The 19971-nt window shown below is 34.0% G+C and overlaps 1 protein-coding gene across 1 annotated transcript in view; it reads right to left on the bottom strand.

Moving 5' to 3' along the window:
• LOC111506731 (uncharacterized) overlaps positions 1-5605 on the bottom strand; it is a 220588-nt gene extending 214983 nt beyond the window's left edge. The window contains exon 1 of the mRNA XM_074182009.1: positions 5049-5605. Coding sequence (XP_074038110.1) covers positions 5049-5445 — 397 coding nt within the window. The 5' untranslated portion in view covers positions 5446-5605. The remainder of the gene's footprint in view (positions 1-5048) is intronic.
• Positions 5606-19971: the final 14366 nt, after the last annotated feature.

The raw sequence follows: 19971 nt of genomic DNA, 5'->3' as shown, positions 1-19971 counted from the left end.
TAGAATACATATATACACACGCATATACACAACCTACATATACATACATATACTTAGACACATTCTTGCAAACATAAACTCAAACATATAAATTTACAAAGATCTACAGAGAGTTGATTGTGGGAGAGGATGATATTCAAATGTATTGGTCGTTTTAATTGATGATACGGTGTAAATCCATTCTTGGGTAGTAATGTATCCAAATTTCAAGTTTTTTTTTCATAAAGCGGATTTGATTTAATACATTTCAATTCTATTGGTAATAAATTGTAGATTTTGGGTCCCAAGTATTGATACGATTTTTGAAATTTGGTTTTTTTGGGTTTGGGATAAGCTACGAAAATATTCAAAATGATCCGAATATTGCAAACTACAAGCAACAAACCGACTAGAATTAATGAATCGAAGAGGTTTTTGTATTAAAGTGTATAATATAATTATTATACACTTTATATTATATTATAAAAATTATACACTTTAATACAAAAACCCCTTCGATTCATTAATTCAAATAAGTGAAGACAAACAAAAAAAGTACCAGATTGAATGAAAACGTGAATCTGTGAATTTTTGATATGTTCACCATTTACCTACCTTCCATTTCCCTTGCTATAGTTGTAGATTTTTGTTAATTTAAAACCTCAATTTGATAATGATGACAAGTAGTAACAAACAAGTGGTGGACACCTAAGTGACAATTGACATGAAAATGTCAAAGCAATCACTTTTATTTGCAAAAGTGACCATGTAAGAAATATTTTTTGTCAAAAATAACACATATGTCATGCATATTAAACGGTGACAATTTGATATGGCCAGTTAGTCTGATCTGATAAACAACATGATGAAAAATTACTGAAACATTCAAAAGCATACTAGAAGTTTTTTGAAGTTCCAAATACATACACTGAATTTAGAATATGAATCGTCTGATTAACTCCCTGAACGTCGTCCCTCCGCGAGGTACAGGGAGTTAATTAACAAGACTGCAGAAATGATGAGGTTAGTAACTGCAGCTGAAGTTATATCTACGATGAATATGTTTATACATATGCATAAGTAAATCATTTATATACATTTATATACACTAGAAATCGATGTTGACTAAATGTAATCGCAGAAAGTTAGTATTGGATCTCTGAATGAAACAGAAACACCAAAACTGTGGCACTTTTCTTGGCGCGTGTTCAATCAATCATTTCCTAGTGAAAAATGTCACACTTCTGGTATGTTTCCGTTGGATCGAGTATAACTGGTAATAATGTGCCCAGATGTGTAGGATGGGTAGTTTGCGAGAAAAACGTTGAGATGGGAAAATAATTTTCTTTCTTTCATTTCGTCTTCAATTATTTATCATGACTACCGGTCAAATTACAAAGTTTTATCATTTTTGCCTCAAGAAACTACAAATTCATAAACTCATTGAAAAATGATATGTAGACAAATCTTGTTTCATAGATATCCGATAAAAGAACTTCCACTCACAACAGTTCCAAGAAGGAATTTCAAGACAAATAATGAAAGTATAAACATAAATTGTATGAAAAAAACTGGGATCAGTTTATTGAAACAAGTTAAAACTGTACTCTACTCATTATACCTATGACTGAAAATCTACCATACTGAAAGTGATTATTTACTAGTTTCATAATTATTTTCTATAATACAATTAGGTAGAAATTTTTATGCTGAGACAATAATTTTTGTTTCTTTGATCTCAGATGGTTCAATTAAATATTAATCACATTTCTTTAGACTACACAATATTTGAATATGATTTTGAAAAATTACTTTTATCAAGTGGATACGAAAGACTTGGATATACTTTCGAGTAGTGTCTTTTTGAAAAGCGATACACTTTGAAACATTATTGCCCATACTTTTAGTTTCTCTGCGTCAAGCTCTAAATAATTGGGAATATTTTTCAGTAGAAATCAGTTTTTGAGAAAAAGCCTTCGCTCTTTTAAATGAGGAGAGGTAGAAAACTTTTTTCCACCATTTTCACGTGATTTTTGATAATGGTACACCTCAGAATCAATTATGGAGGGAAAAATATATTTATATGTGGAAATCCACAATAACACCCCAGTTGAAATAATGAGATATGTTTTGTAGGTACGCTTCAAATACATTTTACAGCCAATGTTTCGATTACTGAATGAAAACGAGTTTATAGAGTGTTTAGAAAATACCTTGGGTTCAATTTTAAAAGTACAAGTAATTCTTGTAAGTGAAACTTTATATCGATGATTTTTCATTAATTATCCATAATGGAAAGGGTTTCCGATAAAACATTTCTTATCGTTTCTATTTGGAAAGAAATCTATGAATAATCTATATGTATCTCAAATTTCCTTGATACCTGTTAATTTTCAATAGATATTTTCGAATGAACGCATTTGAAAGGTTCCAAGAAAAACTGATTCGCCGTAGAGGTTTCGAAATTATATTTCTGTATTTCTCAAAGCAATATTGGAATTGCAATTCAAGTATTTTCATCTGAATAATTCTCATAATTTGATTTCATGAATTCTATAAAATACATCTACTTTTGACAAATTCATAATCTGAATGAAAAATTGTATATGATTATTTTAAAATTCCCCAATAAAAACTAAATAATTTCATTATATATATTTCTATTTCAGTAAATTATCAAGCTTCTATGAAACATCCGTAAATTGTTTTTTTTTCTGAAATCCTAACGCTTTGAGATATAATTCATGTTTGATTAGATACATATAATTCAACTGTAATTCAACAATTCACGAATAATAAATTCATTTTGTTATTTTTCATGGTTGCGGCTTCAAAATGAATTAATTATTAATAACTAGCTAATAGTACTTTCACTTTTCACAAATTTTTTATATGTTTCTTTTTGTGGTACTAATTAATTTTTTTTAATGTATCATACCATTTTTATATGCTATTTTATATAGTTTCTATAGTCCCATTCTACGACTCAAGATGTTTCGAGTTGAATGATGGCTTATATTGATTGAATAAATGGTAATTAAAAAAAATATACACTCATTTTCTTCAAAATACGATATGCTTTCAATTTGAAACATTCATCTGAATGAAATAATAAGTGAAATGGAAAGAAAGGAAATAAAAACAACGAAACATTTTTCCTTTTACATAAGTAGGTAAAAAAATTAACACATGAATGTCTAATAAAAATAGATTGAGCCATATTTTCAGTGCATCAAATTAGATTCGTTTCAGTCATCTTCAGTGAAACACCATAAACAGGAACCTAAATTTTTTTTTACAAATTTCAAACTGTTGATCATCCACAGATGTTTCTTTACACACATGAACTGAAAAAAGAGCTCAAGTAGAATAAGAACTTTCGTTTACTGATATTGAATTGTATGGAATCATAAATTCATACTGGAAATGCCAAAAAATATTATTTCACTGAAACTCTACATGTTCCGAATGAAACGGTATTTATATAAAGTGAAATCATATGAATCGTTTTCAATAGGTATCTAACGGTCTAATAGTAAAAATATTAAGTTTTACTTTTCATCCGCAATATTTTTGTTTAGTTCAACCACGATTTGCTCAAATTTTTGTTAGTTTTCTGAATAATTGGAACCGTAAAATTCTTCCAGTTGAATCAGTCACACAAATGGAACATATTTGACATTCAAAAACCATTTATACAGCTTCAAAACCCAATATAGAACCTCTGATTCTAACTGTACGAGTTGAATGTATGGAAGGAAAAAAAAAGGAAGGAAAAAAATGAATATAGATGAGATATTATAATTTTATAAACCAGTTTCAGAATAATATCTCAAAAAGTCATAGTCATATTTCCTTAATAAAAGTTCCTACATCCATCAATTTATTAAAAATAAGTAACAATAAGGAAAAATATTTCAATCACAACATTTTGATTATAAGTTTTCATAATCGTCTTCGAGTGGTGATTGATATAATGTATATTTTGTTTCAATTATCATTTTCAAAACTCTCAAAACTGTAGAGTAAGAGTTATATTAACATTACCTACATGAATTTACTCCCGATAAAATATCTTGAATAACCAAAAAATAAACTGAAATATGAAAACATGAGAAAGTACAAGCTGACTAATAGAATCACTCTATGAAATAAAAAAAATTGCATTGGATAATTTAATATCTGATATAAATCGATATAATATACGGACGATATCTGTTAGAGCTGGAAGCCTCACATAGGCAAAAAATTCGTTAACTGACAGTACTCAAAACTTCCAAAACTGTGGAGTAAAAATTACATCAACATGCCAGAAATTTACCTAAAATAGAATGCCTTACTAACCATAGACTGAAGTATGAAGACTTGAGGAAGCTGAGTACAAGATGACTATAAGGAATAGAAAAATTGCATTGGATATAATTTGCTATCTGAAATAAATCGATATAATATACGGATAATATCTGCTAGGGCTGGAAGCCTTACAAAATAAAAAAAATCGTTAACTAACAGTACTCAAAACTAGAATGCCTTTCTAACCATAGACTGAAGATTGAAGACTTGAGGAAGCTGAGTATAAGCTGAGTAAGAGCGTCACTATATGGAATAGAAAAATAGCATAAATCGATATGATACACAAACAATATCAGCTACAGATGGAGGCTACACAATGTAAAAAAAATCATAATCTGACGGTACACGAAAACTTCAAAATCGTGGAGTAAGAAACATATTACCATGCCAAGAATTTTCTCACAATAGAATGGCCCAAGTTGAATAAACAGAGAATAAACTGAAATATGAAAGACCTAAGGAAGTACAAGCTGACTAAGATTATTACTGTATGAAATAGAAAAACAGAACCCGATAATTTTCCATCTGAATCGATATTGATATGCAGACAATTTCTGCTAGAGATGGAGACCAGTAATCAAGCTTAATTTACACTTTTGTATGCCTTCAGAAGAGGATTTGAATCAAACTCAGTACCTCTATTTTTGACAGCTTACTCCGCAAGATGAATATTGATTGTACTATGAAACGACTTATCTACAAAAAACGGTACTCACCAGAACCTCCAGTCTGATGCCCCGCCAGCCCCAAAACCGCAGCAGGCGAATGGGCCCCATTGGCATTCATGCTAGCCGCCAAATTATGAGGCAGAAAAGCCGCCGCCACCGCCGCTTGGGCATTGAAGTAAGCCATACGGCTGGCGGCCATGCTCATATGATGATGGTTGAATCCGTGGTCCGACGGAAAACATGTCGGCGCTTGCAAATGTCTTTGGGGGTACACATTGGGGGTGATTGCAGACACAGCCGCCGTGGGGGATCTGTGGTGACTGTCCCCGAGCCCTAGAAGCTCCTGTATGGCAAACGGCGACCTCTGAGGCATCGTTTGAGGAGGTTTGTTCAGTATGCTAGGCGCCGTAACGTGGATGGTGTTCTCTAAAGTTTCATTGTTCATTTTTCGATGTATGAGGAAGAACAGTTACCGTCGGAAACAGAACTGACACATTTTCACTTTCGCCGACACTGCGTTAGGGATGATTACCGAAAAAGTCACTGCGCTGGTGGTTTTGGCGCGGTTTTGTTCTTGGGGTTTGTGCGTGGGGAACCTTACATGACCAAATGTGAGAGTAAACTGACTCGCTCAATTTGGAAAAGCTGTCCTGTAGGTCTCTGTAGATACTCCCTAATATTCCTTTCAAAAGGACCCCTCGTCTGAGGCGTGGCCAGATTTCCACCAATGCCTCTCTGAAAAGCGGGTCCTCATTGGCATCGACCGCACCGCGCATTGTCGGCCATATTGATACGGCTCGAAGGACCATTTTGGCGGGTTTGACAGCCACCTAGGCGGAGTTTGCCGAAGAATCGTTCGCTCTTCATGCGCTCTATCTCTATCAGAAATACGGCTGGGTTTTGTGTGCGTTACACTACAATTACTGTCAAATAGTTTACATGCTTAATTAGTCGCGATGTATTCAATTATCATAATTGGATTCGATTAATTGGCTTTGCTTCGCATCGGGACACGGAATAGTTTTTTAATCGTTTAATTTATGTCGGATTATTTTTGTTTTTCGATTGGGCTGTTGTGGAACGTTAAAAGGCTAGTTATTAATTTGGATGCGGGTTTAATTGGGTTTTAATACGGGTGATTTAGGTCATTTCGAAGCTCTGATATCGGATTGAGTGTTGTTATGGTATTGTTACTTCATATGTTGGTACAACAACATAATAAGTATAATTTTTAACTGGTTGTCGGACCCGTCCAAGGATCATTTTTTTATTAATCAAGATATGCTATCATTAGAAAAAAATACAACACACTTTTTCGTTACAATGAAATATAGGATTAAAGTGGCTAGTAATAATTAAACACCATGATGAACTTATGAAAAACTCACTTTATTGTGGGGTTTAGTCACCTTTATCAGTTTTTTTTCCGATCCTGCATTTCTTTGTTCACTTCTTTTCATTTTAATATGTTTTCAGAAGTTCTGCCTCCAAAACATGTCCTTATGCTCTCCTGGAACTTCATAGAGACTTGTTCCAACCAAATTTTACCTCTTACATATAAGTCCAAACCATATTAATTAGTTTTCCAATATATTGTCGTTCATAATCCAATTTTAAATTTATTAAAAATACATCAGAATGTTTTACCATATATTTCGTAATTTGTTATTGGACATCATTGGAAAATATTTCTTCCTCTTCATAAAAAGTGAAGTATAAGAAAATTTATGTTGAAGTTGACTGATTATAAAAACCAACATTGAACTTTATTTATTGTGACAATTTCAGAATATTCTCACTTTCCTCTTTTTCCCCTTTCTTCTATTCTGCATTTCTTCTCTTTCTTCTTTCTATCCAAATCGTTTTTTACTTTTTCCTTCAAAGTACCTTTTTATATTCTCCTAGAATTTGTTCTCGAGTTTTTCCAAACACATTTTTTTACTAAAAACATCTCTGGACTTCGGCATACATATCTAAACCATCCTTATTAGATTTCCAATATTTTATTGTTGATTATCTATTATCATCACTTCAAACCGCGTTGATTATAATCGTATGATCAGTAATAGATAAATGATAGTATGAATCGTCGAATAAAACTATGTTATAATTAATTGACAGTATGAACTATCGATTATAGCTGATCGAGAGTTTGAACTATCGTCTATAGAAAATCGACAATGTAATCGTTATTCAAGGTAATCGGTAATGAAATCGTTATTTGAAGTAATCAACAATTTAACCGTTTAAAGGTAATTGACGTTTTGAATTGTGGAATATGGCTGGGTTATAGTTGATTGACAGTATGAACTTCTAATATAGCTATCAAGTATTTGAACTGTCATATAATGTATGATTCAAATCGATTGTTCGAACTACTGATAGCCATGAACGGCAGTTAAAACTGTCCGTTGGCTGCAATCATCTAGATGCAATCCACAATTTGATAGTTTGAAGGTTATCGACATTTTATGGCTGTATTATAGTTAACTGACAATATGAACTATCGATTATGGCTAATCGGGAGTTTGAACTGTCGTCTATAGTCCCTGCAGTATTCACGAAAGTTCTAAGGGGTCATAGAATGTATGTTTGAAATCCATTGTTCGAACTCCATTAGTCATGAACGTCAGTTAAAACTGTCCATTAGCTACAATCAACTGAAGGTAATCGACAGTTCAATCGTTCAAAGGGAATCGACATTTAAAACTGTCGAATATGGCTGTTTTTGTAATTGACAGTATGAACTTCTAATACCTATGGCTGATCGAGTGTATGAACTGTCGATTATGAAAGGAAATTACTCTGTAGCATTCACGAGTACTGAAGAGTCATTGACTGTATCCTTGAAATCGATTACCCAAACTGCTATCAGCCATAAACGGCAGTTAAAACTTTTCATTTATCATATTTGATAGTTTATTCGATTTAAGGTAATCGACAGTTTAATCGGTTGAAGGTAATCGACAGTTTAATCGGTTGAAAGTAATCGACATTTAAAGTAATTGACAGTTCAATCATTCGAAGGTAATCGATAGTTTATTGACACTATGAATATCGATTTTGGGATTGTGGCTTAGCGAGTCTTTGAACTGTCGCTTATGAAATGAAATTACTCTGTAGGATTCACGAAAGTGCGGAGGTATCATTGAATGTACTTTCCCTTCTTCTTTCTGTGCAATCCAGTTCTGAGTATTAGTATAAGAACAAAAAATATTCAAAAATTCAGACAATTAAAAAAAACTCCTGTAATGTCAAATCGATGAAAATATTAATTTTTTACTGTCGCTGATATTTTTTAATTTTTATTGATGTATGTTCCTGTTTAAGGTTAAATGGAATATAACTTTTAGTCGTATTTACGGAAAACAAAATTTCCATCACTCCTCATTTTCATGCATTTGCTTGTAGTGCCTAATGCTCTAAAAAATATTTTTTCTTGAGATATAAGATTGACTGAACTGATTTTTGTTTGAACTCGCGATAATTGTAGTAGTCAATGATGTACGTATGAACATTCTATATAAGATTCACAACTTTCAATTAGTTTTTTCTACGTCATTTTGATGTATTTTTGCTTTAATTTTTTTTCTATCTATTTTCATCTTTTTTTTTTCGAGTTCTTTCTTCGAAGCACCCTTTCATATTTTACGGGATTATCTGTCGATTATTTTTTAACAATTGTCGAAAACTCTTCTGGATATACTGTTAAACCATTCCAATTGATTTTCCAATATTGGTTTCCGATTCATTGCTTTTGTTTTGCCTGTACTTTTTCTGAGGAATCTCATGTCTCCATTACATTTGTTCATGATTTTTTTTTATTACCAAAATTCGCATTCATGTAGTATTGCTGATATAACCGTTTTATTTTCACCTATTTTTTTTTCAAATTCAATTATTTTGCGTCCCACTTCTTTAAACTTCTCAATCGATTTCTTTATAGAAGTTTCCATCTCAGTTCCTTCTCTTGCTTTTCGCAATCTTCCTTTAGCAACTTTTTGATGAAATTTGAATTTTCAACCATTTCCGTAATCACTTCTGCTGAGTAAATGAGTAAGTATTTTTCCTGGTTTTCATTAGTATTATTTGCTCATCAACACGTTTATACAAACCAATGTATTCTATTTGTTGATGATTCTATTATTTCTTGCGATAGCTTTGGGTTTTCTCAGGAGATTTTTTTTTAATCTATATTCACTGAAAGTTTTTTATGCTCTCTTCTCAGTTAATTTTCCTATTGCTCAATGAAATATAGAACTGGAATCTCTGCCGTAATATATATCCAAACACTCCACTCCTTTCACATACCAGAGCTACAACACTAGAAGTTAGAACACAACGCGTTCTAACTCTAACTTTCTAGCTCTAACTTTCTAACGTTCTAGCTCTAACTTTGTCTATTCATAACCAACTTTCATTTTCACTTTCTGGCAGGGTATTCATCGTTATTTCACCGAAGTAGTTCATATAAATGTAAAACATGAGCTGTTTCTCATACAACATTTTACTACGTTCGCGACTTTCATTAGCATCCAGAAATCTAATCGATCTCAAGGTTTTTATGGCCGTTCCAAGGCCTGCTGAACGACACTAGTACACGAATACATGTACCGTCTCTTTGAAACTAGTTTGAGAAGTTTGTCTAGTCTGACCAATATACTTTTCTGTCAGAATCTCCTCAGTTTTTCCATTATTTCATTTTTACGGTTAACTAACGCTTATTGAAGTGAACAAGCAAATTCAAAGCAGATCTGAACAAAGTCAATATTCAAAGAATAATAAAGTGTATTTAGATGTTTCTAATGCGAACATACTAGACTGCAAATGAAACTTCAATCAGAAATGTCATGATAAACGTCAGATCTGTTAGTAATCTAGTGACCTTTAAATTGAACCTTTTCCATGATTATCCTGATGTGCAAATAAATGATTTCGTACCCTCCGCTCACCCTCTCATTCTATTTAGAGTCTCGAAAATCTGTCCCTAAGGGGTATTTCAGATTTATGTGTTGTATATCGATTTGAGACTTTCCTCGTACAATGTGAGTCAATTGATTTTTCATTCATCATGTTATTTTTGACATACATACCTTGGGATGTGTTTACATATAATTGCAATAAAAAAATTATAAGAAATTATTCTTCGTGAAAATTAATTGTTCTTATCCCCATTTATATCATTTCATTACCCTATAGAATCATTTCTGAAAGAGAAGTTTAACAAAGTGTATCCTCTGGGTCTTATTTTCTCTTTGTTTCCTCTGATTTCAACTATTTAGACTTTAAATAAAACAAAGTATGTGTAAGATATCATCGAACATCGAAGTTGGTAATCATCAACTTATTGTGCTCGCCGTTGACAAGGATGGCCTGGCCAACGTTGTTCTCAAAGAAAAAATGGACACTCTTGGATCTCATGTGGATTGGTATCTTTCCAAATACGGCAATTTTGTTTGTTCACGTACCCAGTCATCCAGAAATGGTTATCATCGCTGAAGATGACTTTTCGATGAATATTAGGGTCAGTTGCCAACTGTTTCAGAGCCCATTCATACGTCGTTATCTACAGAGTGACCCATTTGAAAGCGGGCCACCTCTCTAAAACTGTTATTTATTATCCGATTCAGAAGTTTTTTTTTTCAATAGATAGAGCGTCAATAGTTCTATTAGAGTGCTGTGAAGTCGAAATATAAATAAAATTTTCAAGGCCTACTTCGAATTTTTTTCAAGGTCAAAAATCCAAAAAACATACTAGCGATTTTTTTATATGAAATTTGACGACGCCACTGGATTTGTGATGCTTTCAAATGGTTGTGACTGAAATTTCAAGATGAAATATGTTTTTTTAACAGAAATATAGCATAAGTAAAATTTTTATCACTTTATCTAAATATTTCGAATTGTCGTCATATTAAATCACAATATTATTAATAATATCGTTTAAAATGCTCTTTCACGTCGTTAGCAGTCGAGCTTGTAAACAGCAGTTATTCAAAATGGTGTCAAATTATGTTTCTTTCAAACAGAACTCCATAAAGTATAGAAGATAGTTATGTCCATCAAAACACTGCAGTTTTTTTGTCATCAGAGAAATGAAATATACATCTTTACATCAAATAGTAATCAATATTCAATAATCAATAATAACCAATACTGATGAAATAAATGAACTACAACAAAAAAATGGATTGAGATGAGAGTGCCCAGACATTAATTTCCGTACTTTGTAACTAATTTCCGATTTAATTCGATACGTTTATTCTACCATTTTCTAATGCTAACTAATCATAAGATTCGATCAAAATTCGATCATTGGTTTGGGGTAACATTTATGCAAGCCTGGTCTTATTCTTTCACGCAGTTCCTCTTTGGTGGTTGTCAGTTATTCCGAATATCTACATATCTTGGTTTCATTCAAACATGTTTGGGATGCCACATTTCGAAAATATTATTTTTATTAGAAGGCTTTGAAAGTTAAGTTGCCGTGGAGATGACAAGTCATTAAAATAAAAGACGAAAAGACACAAATTTGTCAGTATTAATAGTGAAGTTTATAACTCTTCAAGTACCTACACTAATAAAGAAGTATGGCAGATAATTTGACTTTGCAGGAGAAAATTGAAATAGTAAAACTTCGTGGTAACAACGACAGATCCGAAAGGGAAGTATGTAGAATTTTCAATAACATGCATCCGGAGCGTCGAAATATTAGCAGAGCTACAGTTGGAAGAGTAAACAAAATTTTCAATCAGTATGGAGCTGTTAGTAAACATATCCTGAAGAATATTAATACTGTACAAAGGCAGAGACGAAATAATTCTGAACGAATTCGAAATTATTTTAATAATAATCCGAAAACAAGTGTGAGAATTGCAAGTTTGGACATCAACTTACCGCGTGAAACAATAAGGAGAAATCTTAGGAAATATAATAATATGAAGCCCTTTAAAGTTTCTTCACACCTTAGAAGAAGGCGATAATGAAAAGAGGATGGAGTATAGTTTATGGGCTCAAGGAGAATATCTAAATAACAGGAATTTTCTGAAAAAAATTTTGTTCAGTGACGAGGCAACATTCACAACCAATGGAACAGTTAATTCTCAAAATTCAAGGTACTGGACGGAAGAAAATCCACATTGGATAATAAATTGCAGAAGACAGTACTCCCAAAAAATAAATGTTTGGTGCGGAATATTACATACCAGAATAATTGGCCCCTTTTTTTTTGAAAACAATTTGAATGGTCAAATTTTTTTGAATTTTTTGAAAAACGAGTTTTCCAACGCTATGGATGAACTTCCACTAGCAGAAGAGGCCCATATTCTATTTCAATTAGATGGCTGTTCCATCCACAATAGCAGGATTGTTAGAGATTGGCTGGAAGAAAATTTTCCTAATCGGTGGATAGGGCGAAATAGTTCACTGATTGAGTTTCCCCCCAGATCCCCGGACTTGACTCCACTTGATTTTTTTTTATGGGGCACCGTTAAGGAAAAAGTATACAAAACTCGCCCAACGAGCAAAGAGGAACTGCGTGAAAGAATAAGACAGGCTTGCAGAGATATCACCCCAAATCAATTATTGAATGTTTTGGTTAACATTAGAAAACGATATGATAAATGTATCGAATTGAATGGAGATTTGGTGGAACAGTCCAAAATTTAATGTGTGGGCATTGTCATGTTAATACATTCTTTTGTAGTGGTTCATTTATGGTTTTAATATTGATAATTATATTATGATATAAAGATGTGTATTTCTATTCTTTGACAACAAACTGCAGTGTGCTAATAAAGATAACTATATCGCACATAAAGTTGTTATGTTCTGAAGAAGTATTTCAAACCATATTATTTACAAAATTGTTATTTAATATACAACTATTTGAATTATTTTGACAGTGATTGGTATATTTTACTTATGCCATATTTCTGTTAAAAAACATTATTTTATCTTGAAATTTCAGTCACAACCATTTGAAAGCATCACAAATCCAGTGGCGTCGTCAAATTTCATATAAAAAAATCGCTAGTATGTTTTTTGGATTTTTGACCTTGAAAAAAATTCGAAGTAGGCCTTGAAAATTTTATTTATATTTCGACTTCACAGCACTCTAATAGAACTATTGACGCTCTATCTATTGAAAAAAAAAACTTCTGAATCGGATAATAAATAACAGTTTTAGAGAGGTGGCCCGCTTTCAAATGGGTCACTCTGTATAATCGTTTACCTTCAGTTCTTGGGTCAGTTAGATTTTGTTTGTGTGCAGGCAGGCCCAAGTCATGACACAAAAATCGCCAAATTGCAGTCTGCGAAAAGCCGAGTTCGTTCTTTTTAGCGACGCGAGATCGACTGCCTCGGATTCTCCTGCACATCCTCACAGACAGCGGCGATGTTTTTGGAAGATCTTGCGTTTCGTCGACGTACGGGTGTTGATCAATCGTTAACTAAACATATGCTTATGCAGAAAAGAAAACTCTTCCCGGATCTCCCGACGGCGTCTCCGGGTCCTTTTGGGTTGCCCAGACGAAATCTCTTGCGAGGGCTCGACTTTTTGACGGTTCCGCTGCCGAGTTCCGGTATAGGAATCGGATTCCATTTCGCCCGACGGGTCTTGCGGCTTCATAAGAGTTTGAGCGAGCCGGAGATCTCACCATATAAAATTTGAGAATAGGTTGAGATCATTTCGATCCTAATACCTTTAATCATTCGTTTTACCGGAACTTTACCGTTTATTAACCACATTGTGAATAGTCCTCTTAGTAGGACGATTATGTCATCCATAAAATGAGCGAAGCGCGGTACGTTGCCTAAACAGAACACCAATTTTGATGAAATAATTTTATTATTATTATTTGCACATGTTGTTGAATGATATATCCGTTCATGGTGATTCGGCAAAACAGATTCAATGAATGACAACTAATTTGACAGATGTAGATTTAACAACCAGTTATAAGTGTCAAAGTTCGAAAGTCCTTGTTGGAAGACCCTATATTTCTACGAAATAGCTCTAACAACCCCAATGTAATTTTGAACCGTTTTTTTTTAACACTTGGTGGAAAGCAATAACACTACTCATTTTAATAGTAACAAATCTTCAAGATATATTTCTATTTCGGAGAATTGTGGCAGTTAGGTTGACGAATCTATCGTAGAACTGCTGATCTCAAAATTGTGTGGTGGGAATTTTTGATACTTTGGATTTGATGAGTCATTTTAGTGTCAATCTTATGAATGATGGTCACTTTTTCTCTATTGTTACTATCCAGAAAGTCGGATTCACTGGGATGTAATCTATGAGTAAATTCTATATATGTTTAACCTTGAGGTAGATGTTGAAGGTGTCCCTTCTGCAATACTGGATTTCCTTTCCTTCCTGGGGCCACTTCTTCTGACCACGCTGGATACCGTTTCTTGCTGGAAAACTATTGGTGTTTGTCTATAGTTCAATAAACTTGAGTGTCACACTCGTTAAAAAAAACAGATTTTGGTCACCTGTTGTGCATCGTAGAAGCAGTTTGAAGTACCATATCGTGAAAATTGGTAATTATCATGAATGATTTTGAAACATTTCTGGTTGAGTGTTTCGCAGGGAATTTTGAGAAATCAACAGCAGGTTGATCTTCAGAATCTTCTTAGAAGATAAAACTACGAGTAAGTATACAAACCTGAAGATTCGATGCATTCGTTAGTGATTGGGTCACAAGTTGGAAAATGATTGTTCAATAATTTATTTCTTATCGGAGTTTTGAATGACAGGAAAGTTAATCTTGGACAAAAGTTTATTGCACAGAAGTCTATCAATATGTTTGCGAGAAATAAAGAAACCTTCATCATCATCGGACAAGTTTTTCTTGTCTCTTTTTCATCTGGATTATATTGGAAAGTGGTAAATATGGTTGCATTACATTTTTATGGCTAGATATTTTTTACATTTGGAAAAAATCTTACCTATGCTATGATCATGTGACAGCTGCCAATAATTATGATTTAGAATTAACCAATCTAACCTTTATGGAAGAAAATCAGCTATATTTACCTTGTATTTATAAATATCTTTCACCTAACACTAAGTTCTTCATTCTCTTCAGCATAACACGATTTTTAATAGAATAGTTACGCCTGTAAATAATTTTTTGGGTGAAATATTTTTGTATGCCATTTGATGTATTCGCAAATAGCCTGATTTTGTGATTATACGCCATATGAATATTAATGTGATTGAACAGAAGTATTTTCTGTAAAGAACAGAGTTGTTCATATAACTTTTTGGGAATTTTCACTTCCAATAATCACATCATCGGATAAACAGAAGTATTTTCTGTAGAGAACAGAGTTGTTCATATACCTATTTGGGAATGTTCACTTCCAATAATTATTGGTTATGGTTATGATTATAATCATATCATGGGATAAACAGAAGTATTTTCTGTAGAGAACAGAGTTGTTCATATACCTTTTTGGGAATTTTCACTTCCAATAGTCATATCATGGGATAAACAGAAGTATTTTCTGTAGAGAACAGAGTTGTTCATATACCTTTTTGGGAATTTTCACTTGCAATAGTCATATCATGGGATAAACAGAAGTCTTTTCTGTAGAGAACAGAATTGTTCATATACCTTTTTGGGAATTTTCACTTCCAATAGTCATATCATGGGATAAACAGAAATATTTTCTGTAGAGAACAGAGTTCTACAGAAGTATTTTCTGTAGAGAACAGAGTTGTTCATATACCTTTTTGGGAATTTTCACTTCCAATAGTCATATTATGGGATAAACAGAAGTCTTTTCTGTAGAGAACAGAGTTGTTCGTATACCTTTTTTGGAATTTTCACTTCCAATAGTCATATCATGGGATAAACAGAAATATTTTCTGTAGAGAACAGAGTTCTACAGAAGTATTTTCTGTAGAGAACAGAGTTGTTCATATACCTTTTTGGGAATTTTCACTTCCAATAGTCATATCATGGGATAAACAGAAGTCTTTTCTGTAGAGAACAGAATTGTTCATATACCTTTTTGGGAATTTTCACTTCCAATAGTCATATCATGGGATAAACAGAAATATTTTCTGTAGAGAACAGAGTTCTACAGAAGTATTTTCTGTAGAGAACAGAGTTGTTCATACACCTTTTTGAGAATTTTCACTTCCAATAGTCATATCATGGGATAAACAGAAGTCTTTTCTGTAGAGAACAGAGTTGTTCATATACCTTTTTGGGAATTTTCACTTCCAATAGTCATATCATGGGATAAACAGAAATATTTTCTGTAGAGAACAGAGTTGTTCATATACCTTTTTGTGAATTTTCACTTCCAATAGTCATATCATGGGATAAACAGAAGTCTTTTCTGTAGAGAACAGAGTTGTTCATATACCTTTTTGGGAATTTTCACTTCCAATAGTCATATCATGGGATAAACAGAAATATTTTCTGTAGAGAACAGAGTTGTTCATATACCTTTTTGTGAATTTTCACTTCCAATAGTCATATCATGGGATAAACAGAAGTCTTTTCTGTAGAGAACAGAGTTGTGCATATACCTTTTTGGGAATTTTCACTTCCAATAAGCATATCATGGGATAAACAGAAGTATTTTCTGTAGAGAACAGAGTTGTTCATATACCTTTTTGGGAATTCTCACTTTCAATAATCTGACAAAATAAAATTAATAATACAGATGTAGAGAAGGAAAATCGAAGAATTTCCATCAAATTTTGTCTAAAAAATAGAATTAAGTGCTGATAAGCACTTGAAATATTGACAGTGACATACGATGATTGTACTTTGATTTATGAAAATGTTTACAAGTGGTAAAAGCTTTTCGCGAAAGGTCGAGAAGATTTGAATGACGACACTCGCCCTGGACGCTCCATGGACCGATGAAAAAGAAAGTTAATAAAATTGTTATGGAGAATCGTCAAATCATTATCAAAGTTGCTGAGGAAATATCAAGCATGAGGCGGGTGGCAGCGAAGTTCGTTTCAAAATTGTTGAATTTTGATCATAATACCGTCGCATGAGCATCCCTCAGGCGTTGAATAGCGTCAACGGCGATTCAGATTTGCTTGAAAGGGTCATAACTGATGACGAATGATGGGTGTACGTTTATGACATCGGAACCAACGTCCAATTGTCCCATTGAAAGAGCCTAGGAGACCCAAGACCAAAAAAAGCACGCGAAGTTTTCAAGGTTTTGCACACTGCATTACTGTGGCGTAGTAGAGTTTAAATCTGTTTTAAAATCTGTTTTACCGTTAATCAGCTGTCGCTCCCATATAAACGACAACTCTCAGAAGTTGAGAAACTTGTGCGAGCTAAATACTAACGAGGTCTTACCTTTTAACGTGTGATTCCTAAATCGGTTGCAGAATCATCCCAGCTTCAACCACATGAATTCTATCGAAAAATATCTGGTCGAGTCAGGAATCGAACCCAAGACCTTCCGATCGTGAGTCGGGTGCACTACCACCGCGACCAATTCCACAACAAGATTTAGCCACCAAGATTTAGCCAAAGCCTTGGTAGATAATAACATTATCCTGAGGTGGGTTAAAGTGCACGACAGAAGTAAAGGTAATCGCATTGCCGACTCTTTAGCCAAGGAAGCGGCTGGACTAAGAATTTTAGGACCCAGTAGGACCTACGGCCTGATGACTTTGACAATTGTAGAACTAGCCAAATGTCACACCCATGCTCAATCCCTAAAGAGATGGGATGAAATGAAAGGATGCAATCTTGCCAGGATCTTCCTGGGTGACCCTGGGAAGCTGGAGCCGAAGTATCTGGCGAAGACCAGGAAATATCTACGCTCAACAGTTGGATTTCTGACTGGCCACTGTCAACTAAGGAAACACCTCCACAATATGGGGCTAGTGGACACACCTCTATGCAGGATGTGTGAACAAGAAGATGAAACTGCCAGGCATGTCCAGTGCGAGTGTCCAGAGTTATCGTCAATAAGAGAGTGTGTGTTCGGCGAGTCTTGGCCTACACCTGCCGATATAAAGGAGATGTCTCCCATGGACCTGTCCACCTTCCTGGAAAGGACAGGATGGACGATGGCCTAGGAGGAAAACTCCTCGGGAGGATGTACAATGGGTCACATGTGGCCTAAGTGCTGTGAGCCTATACTCACCCTCCCTACTCTACAGATATAGATATTGTTGCGTAGTGAATCGGGAGTTCTTGTCACATGATCGTACGGTCAATAAGGAGCACTATCTTGAAGTTATGCGCCGCTTGCAAGAAGCAATACGAAGGAAACGTCCAGTATTGTGAAAAAATATTTCATGGCTTTTGCTTCATTATAATGCACCTGCGCACTCGTCGTTTTCGTGTTTTCAGGCCAAAAGCAACACCGTAATCATGCTTCAGCCACCGTATTCACCAGATTTGCTTACCTACGACTTTCTCCTTTTCCCAAGATTGAAACAATCTATGAAAGGGGGGTGTTTTGAGGCGGTTGAGGATTGGAAAAAAACGCTGACTTGCTGTATTTTATCTGAGGGGTACAACTCTGAAGGGGAAATTGATGAATCAATATTTTTTGAGAAACATTAAAATTCACCTGATTTTTCAACATACCTCGTTTGAGAGTGTTTTGTAACTGCTAGGGTTATTTTTATTATGAGAGTATACCTTGGTTATTGACCTGTTTGAAAAAATGTTTGTCAAGGATGTGATGAGTCATGTTCGGATTGGAGTTACTGCGTCAATAATCCCTACCCCTGAGATGAAATCGTCCAATATAGTTCCTTAAAATGAAATGCACCATTTTCGTTATTTCAGATGAAAAATTTAAACCCTCTCCATGGGATAACTTTTGTGCCGGCCGTGTTTCAAACAGATCTGAAAGGAACGAATTAATCATGCCTGGCCAGTAATAATCATAAAATAATTTCCAAAGCAGATTTGATTCAGCGGTTTCTCGAAACGTCCTCAAATCTATATCAATATTCGAATATTCCTCTCAATTTTCCTCAACATAATATCTAATGCTCGATATAGGTGAAGCGTATTGCCATTCATTCCGACTATCTTGAGTAAATTGAACAAATTCAGCAATTCGGGCAGATTCGGCTTGAAAAGCTTTCGAGTTAAATAATACCAACGCTTCTTAAATCCCTGCTAATGTGCTTCCCTGTTTTGGGAAAAGATTCCGGCTTGGAATAGCGACAGAGAGTATTATTGAAAGGAGTCGTGATTCAATTAATTTTCAGTTCGATTTAGTTGCGGAGTGAGTTGAGTCAGTTTACGTACGAGCTTGAACAGGGAACAAACAAAGCGATGGATGAAATTTTGGGGTTAGGTTCATTTCTTGAGAAATCAACAAGCTTCACAGGTCTTTCAAATGAACAAAACAGGTTAACTGACGATAAATCCTGTGACATCTATCGAAGGAGTTGAGAAATACAAATAATCAGCAAAGGAAGAACTGCGTATAGACTTAAATTTTGTCCATTCCTGAAGACGGAGACAGATTTTGGCATCCGAAACGTTAAGATAAGAATTGTATAATTTCTTAGCTCTATATTTTTGACAAGCAAATTTATTGAATACACAGCTTGTTAAAATACAATCAATCTTTACAATACAAAGTATAATGAAAAAATCCCCAATTTATACAATGTGCGATACCTCTAATTCTGTTAGTCGTGTCCTTGATATATTCAACTGCCAGATTATACAAATCAAAAGACATTTCTCAGCTAACTGACAGTTCTATTTTTCATCTTTCATATAGATTCACAAATTATATTATGTAAGTACATATTTGTAAATGTCACTGTTTCTTCCTATTCTGTAATTAATAATAATAATAATAATAATAATTCATCAGTCCTTGAGGGTTGTGGAAGAGTACACGCATGCTATGGGTATAAAATTCGGTATAGACAAATGTGCAACGGTCCATCTCAAAAGAGGACGATGCGGGAACTACGGAGAGGATGTGCAGC

Source organism: Leptinotarsa decemlineata, unplaced genomic scaffold (genome assembly GCF_025532065.1).
Source record: "Leptinotarsa decemlineata unplaced genomic scaffold, Ldec_3_MD MMD2_tig00026328_RagTag_RagTag, whole genome shotgun sequence".
NCBI lineage: Eukaryota > Metazoa > Arthropoda > Insecta > Coleoptera > Chrysomelidae > Leptinotarsa > Leptinotarsa decemlineata.
This window is presented reverse-complemented; position numbering and strand designations above follow the sequence as displayed.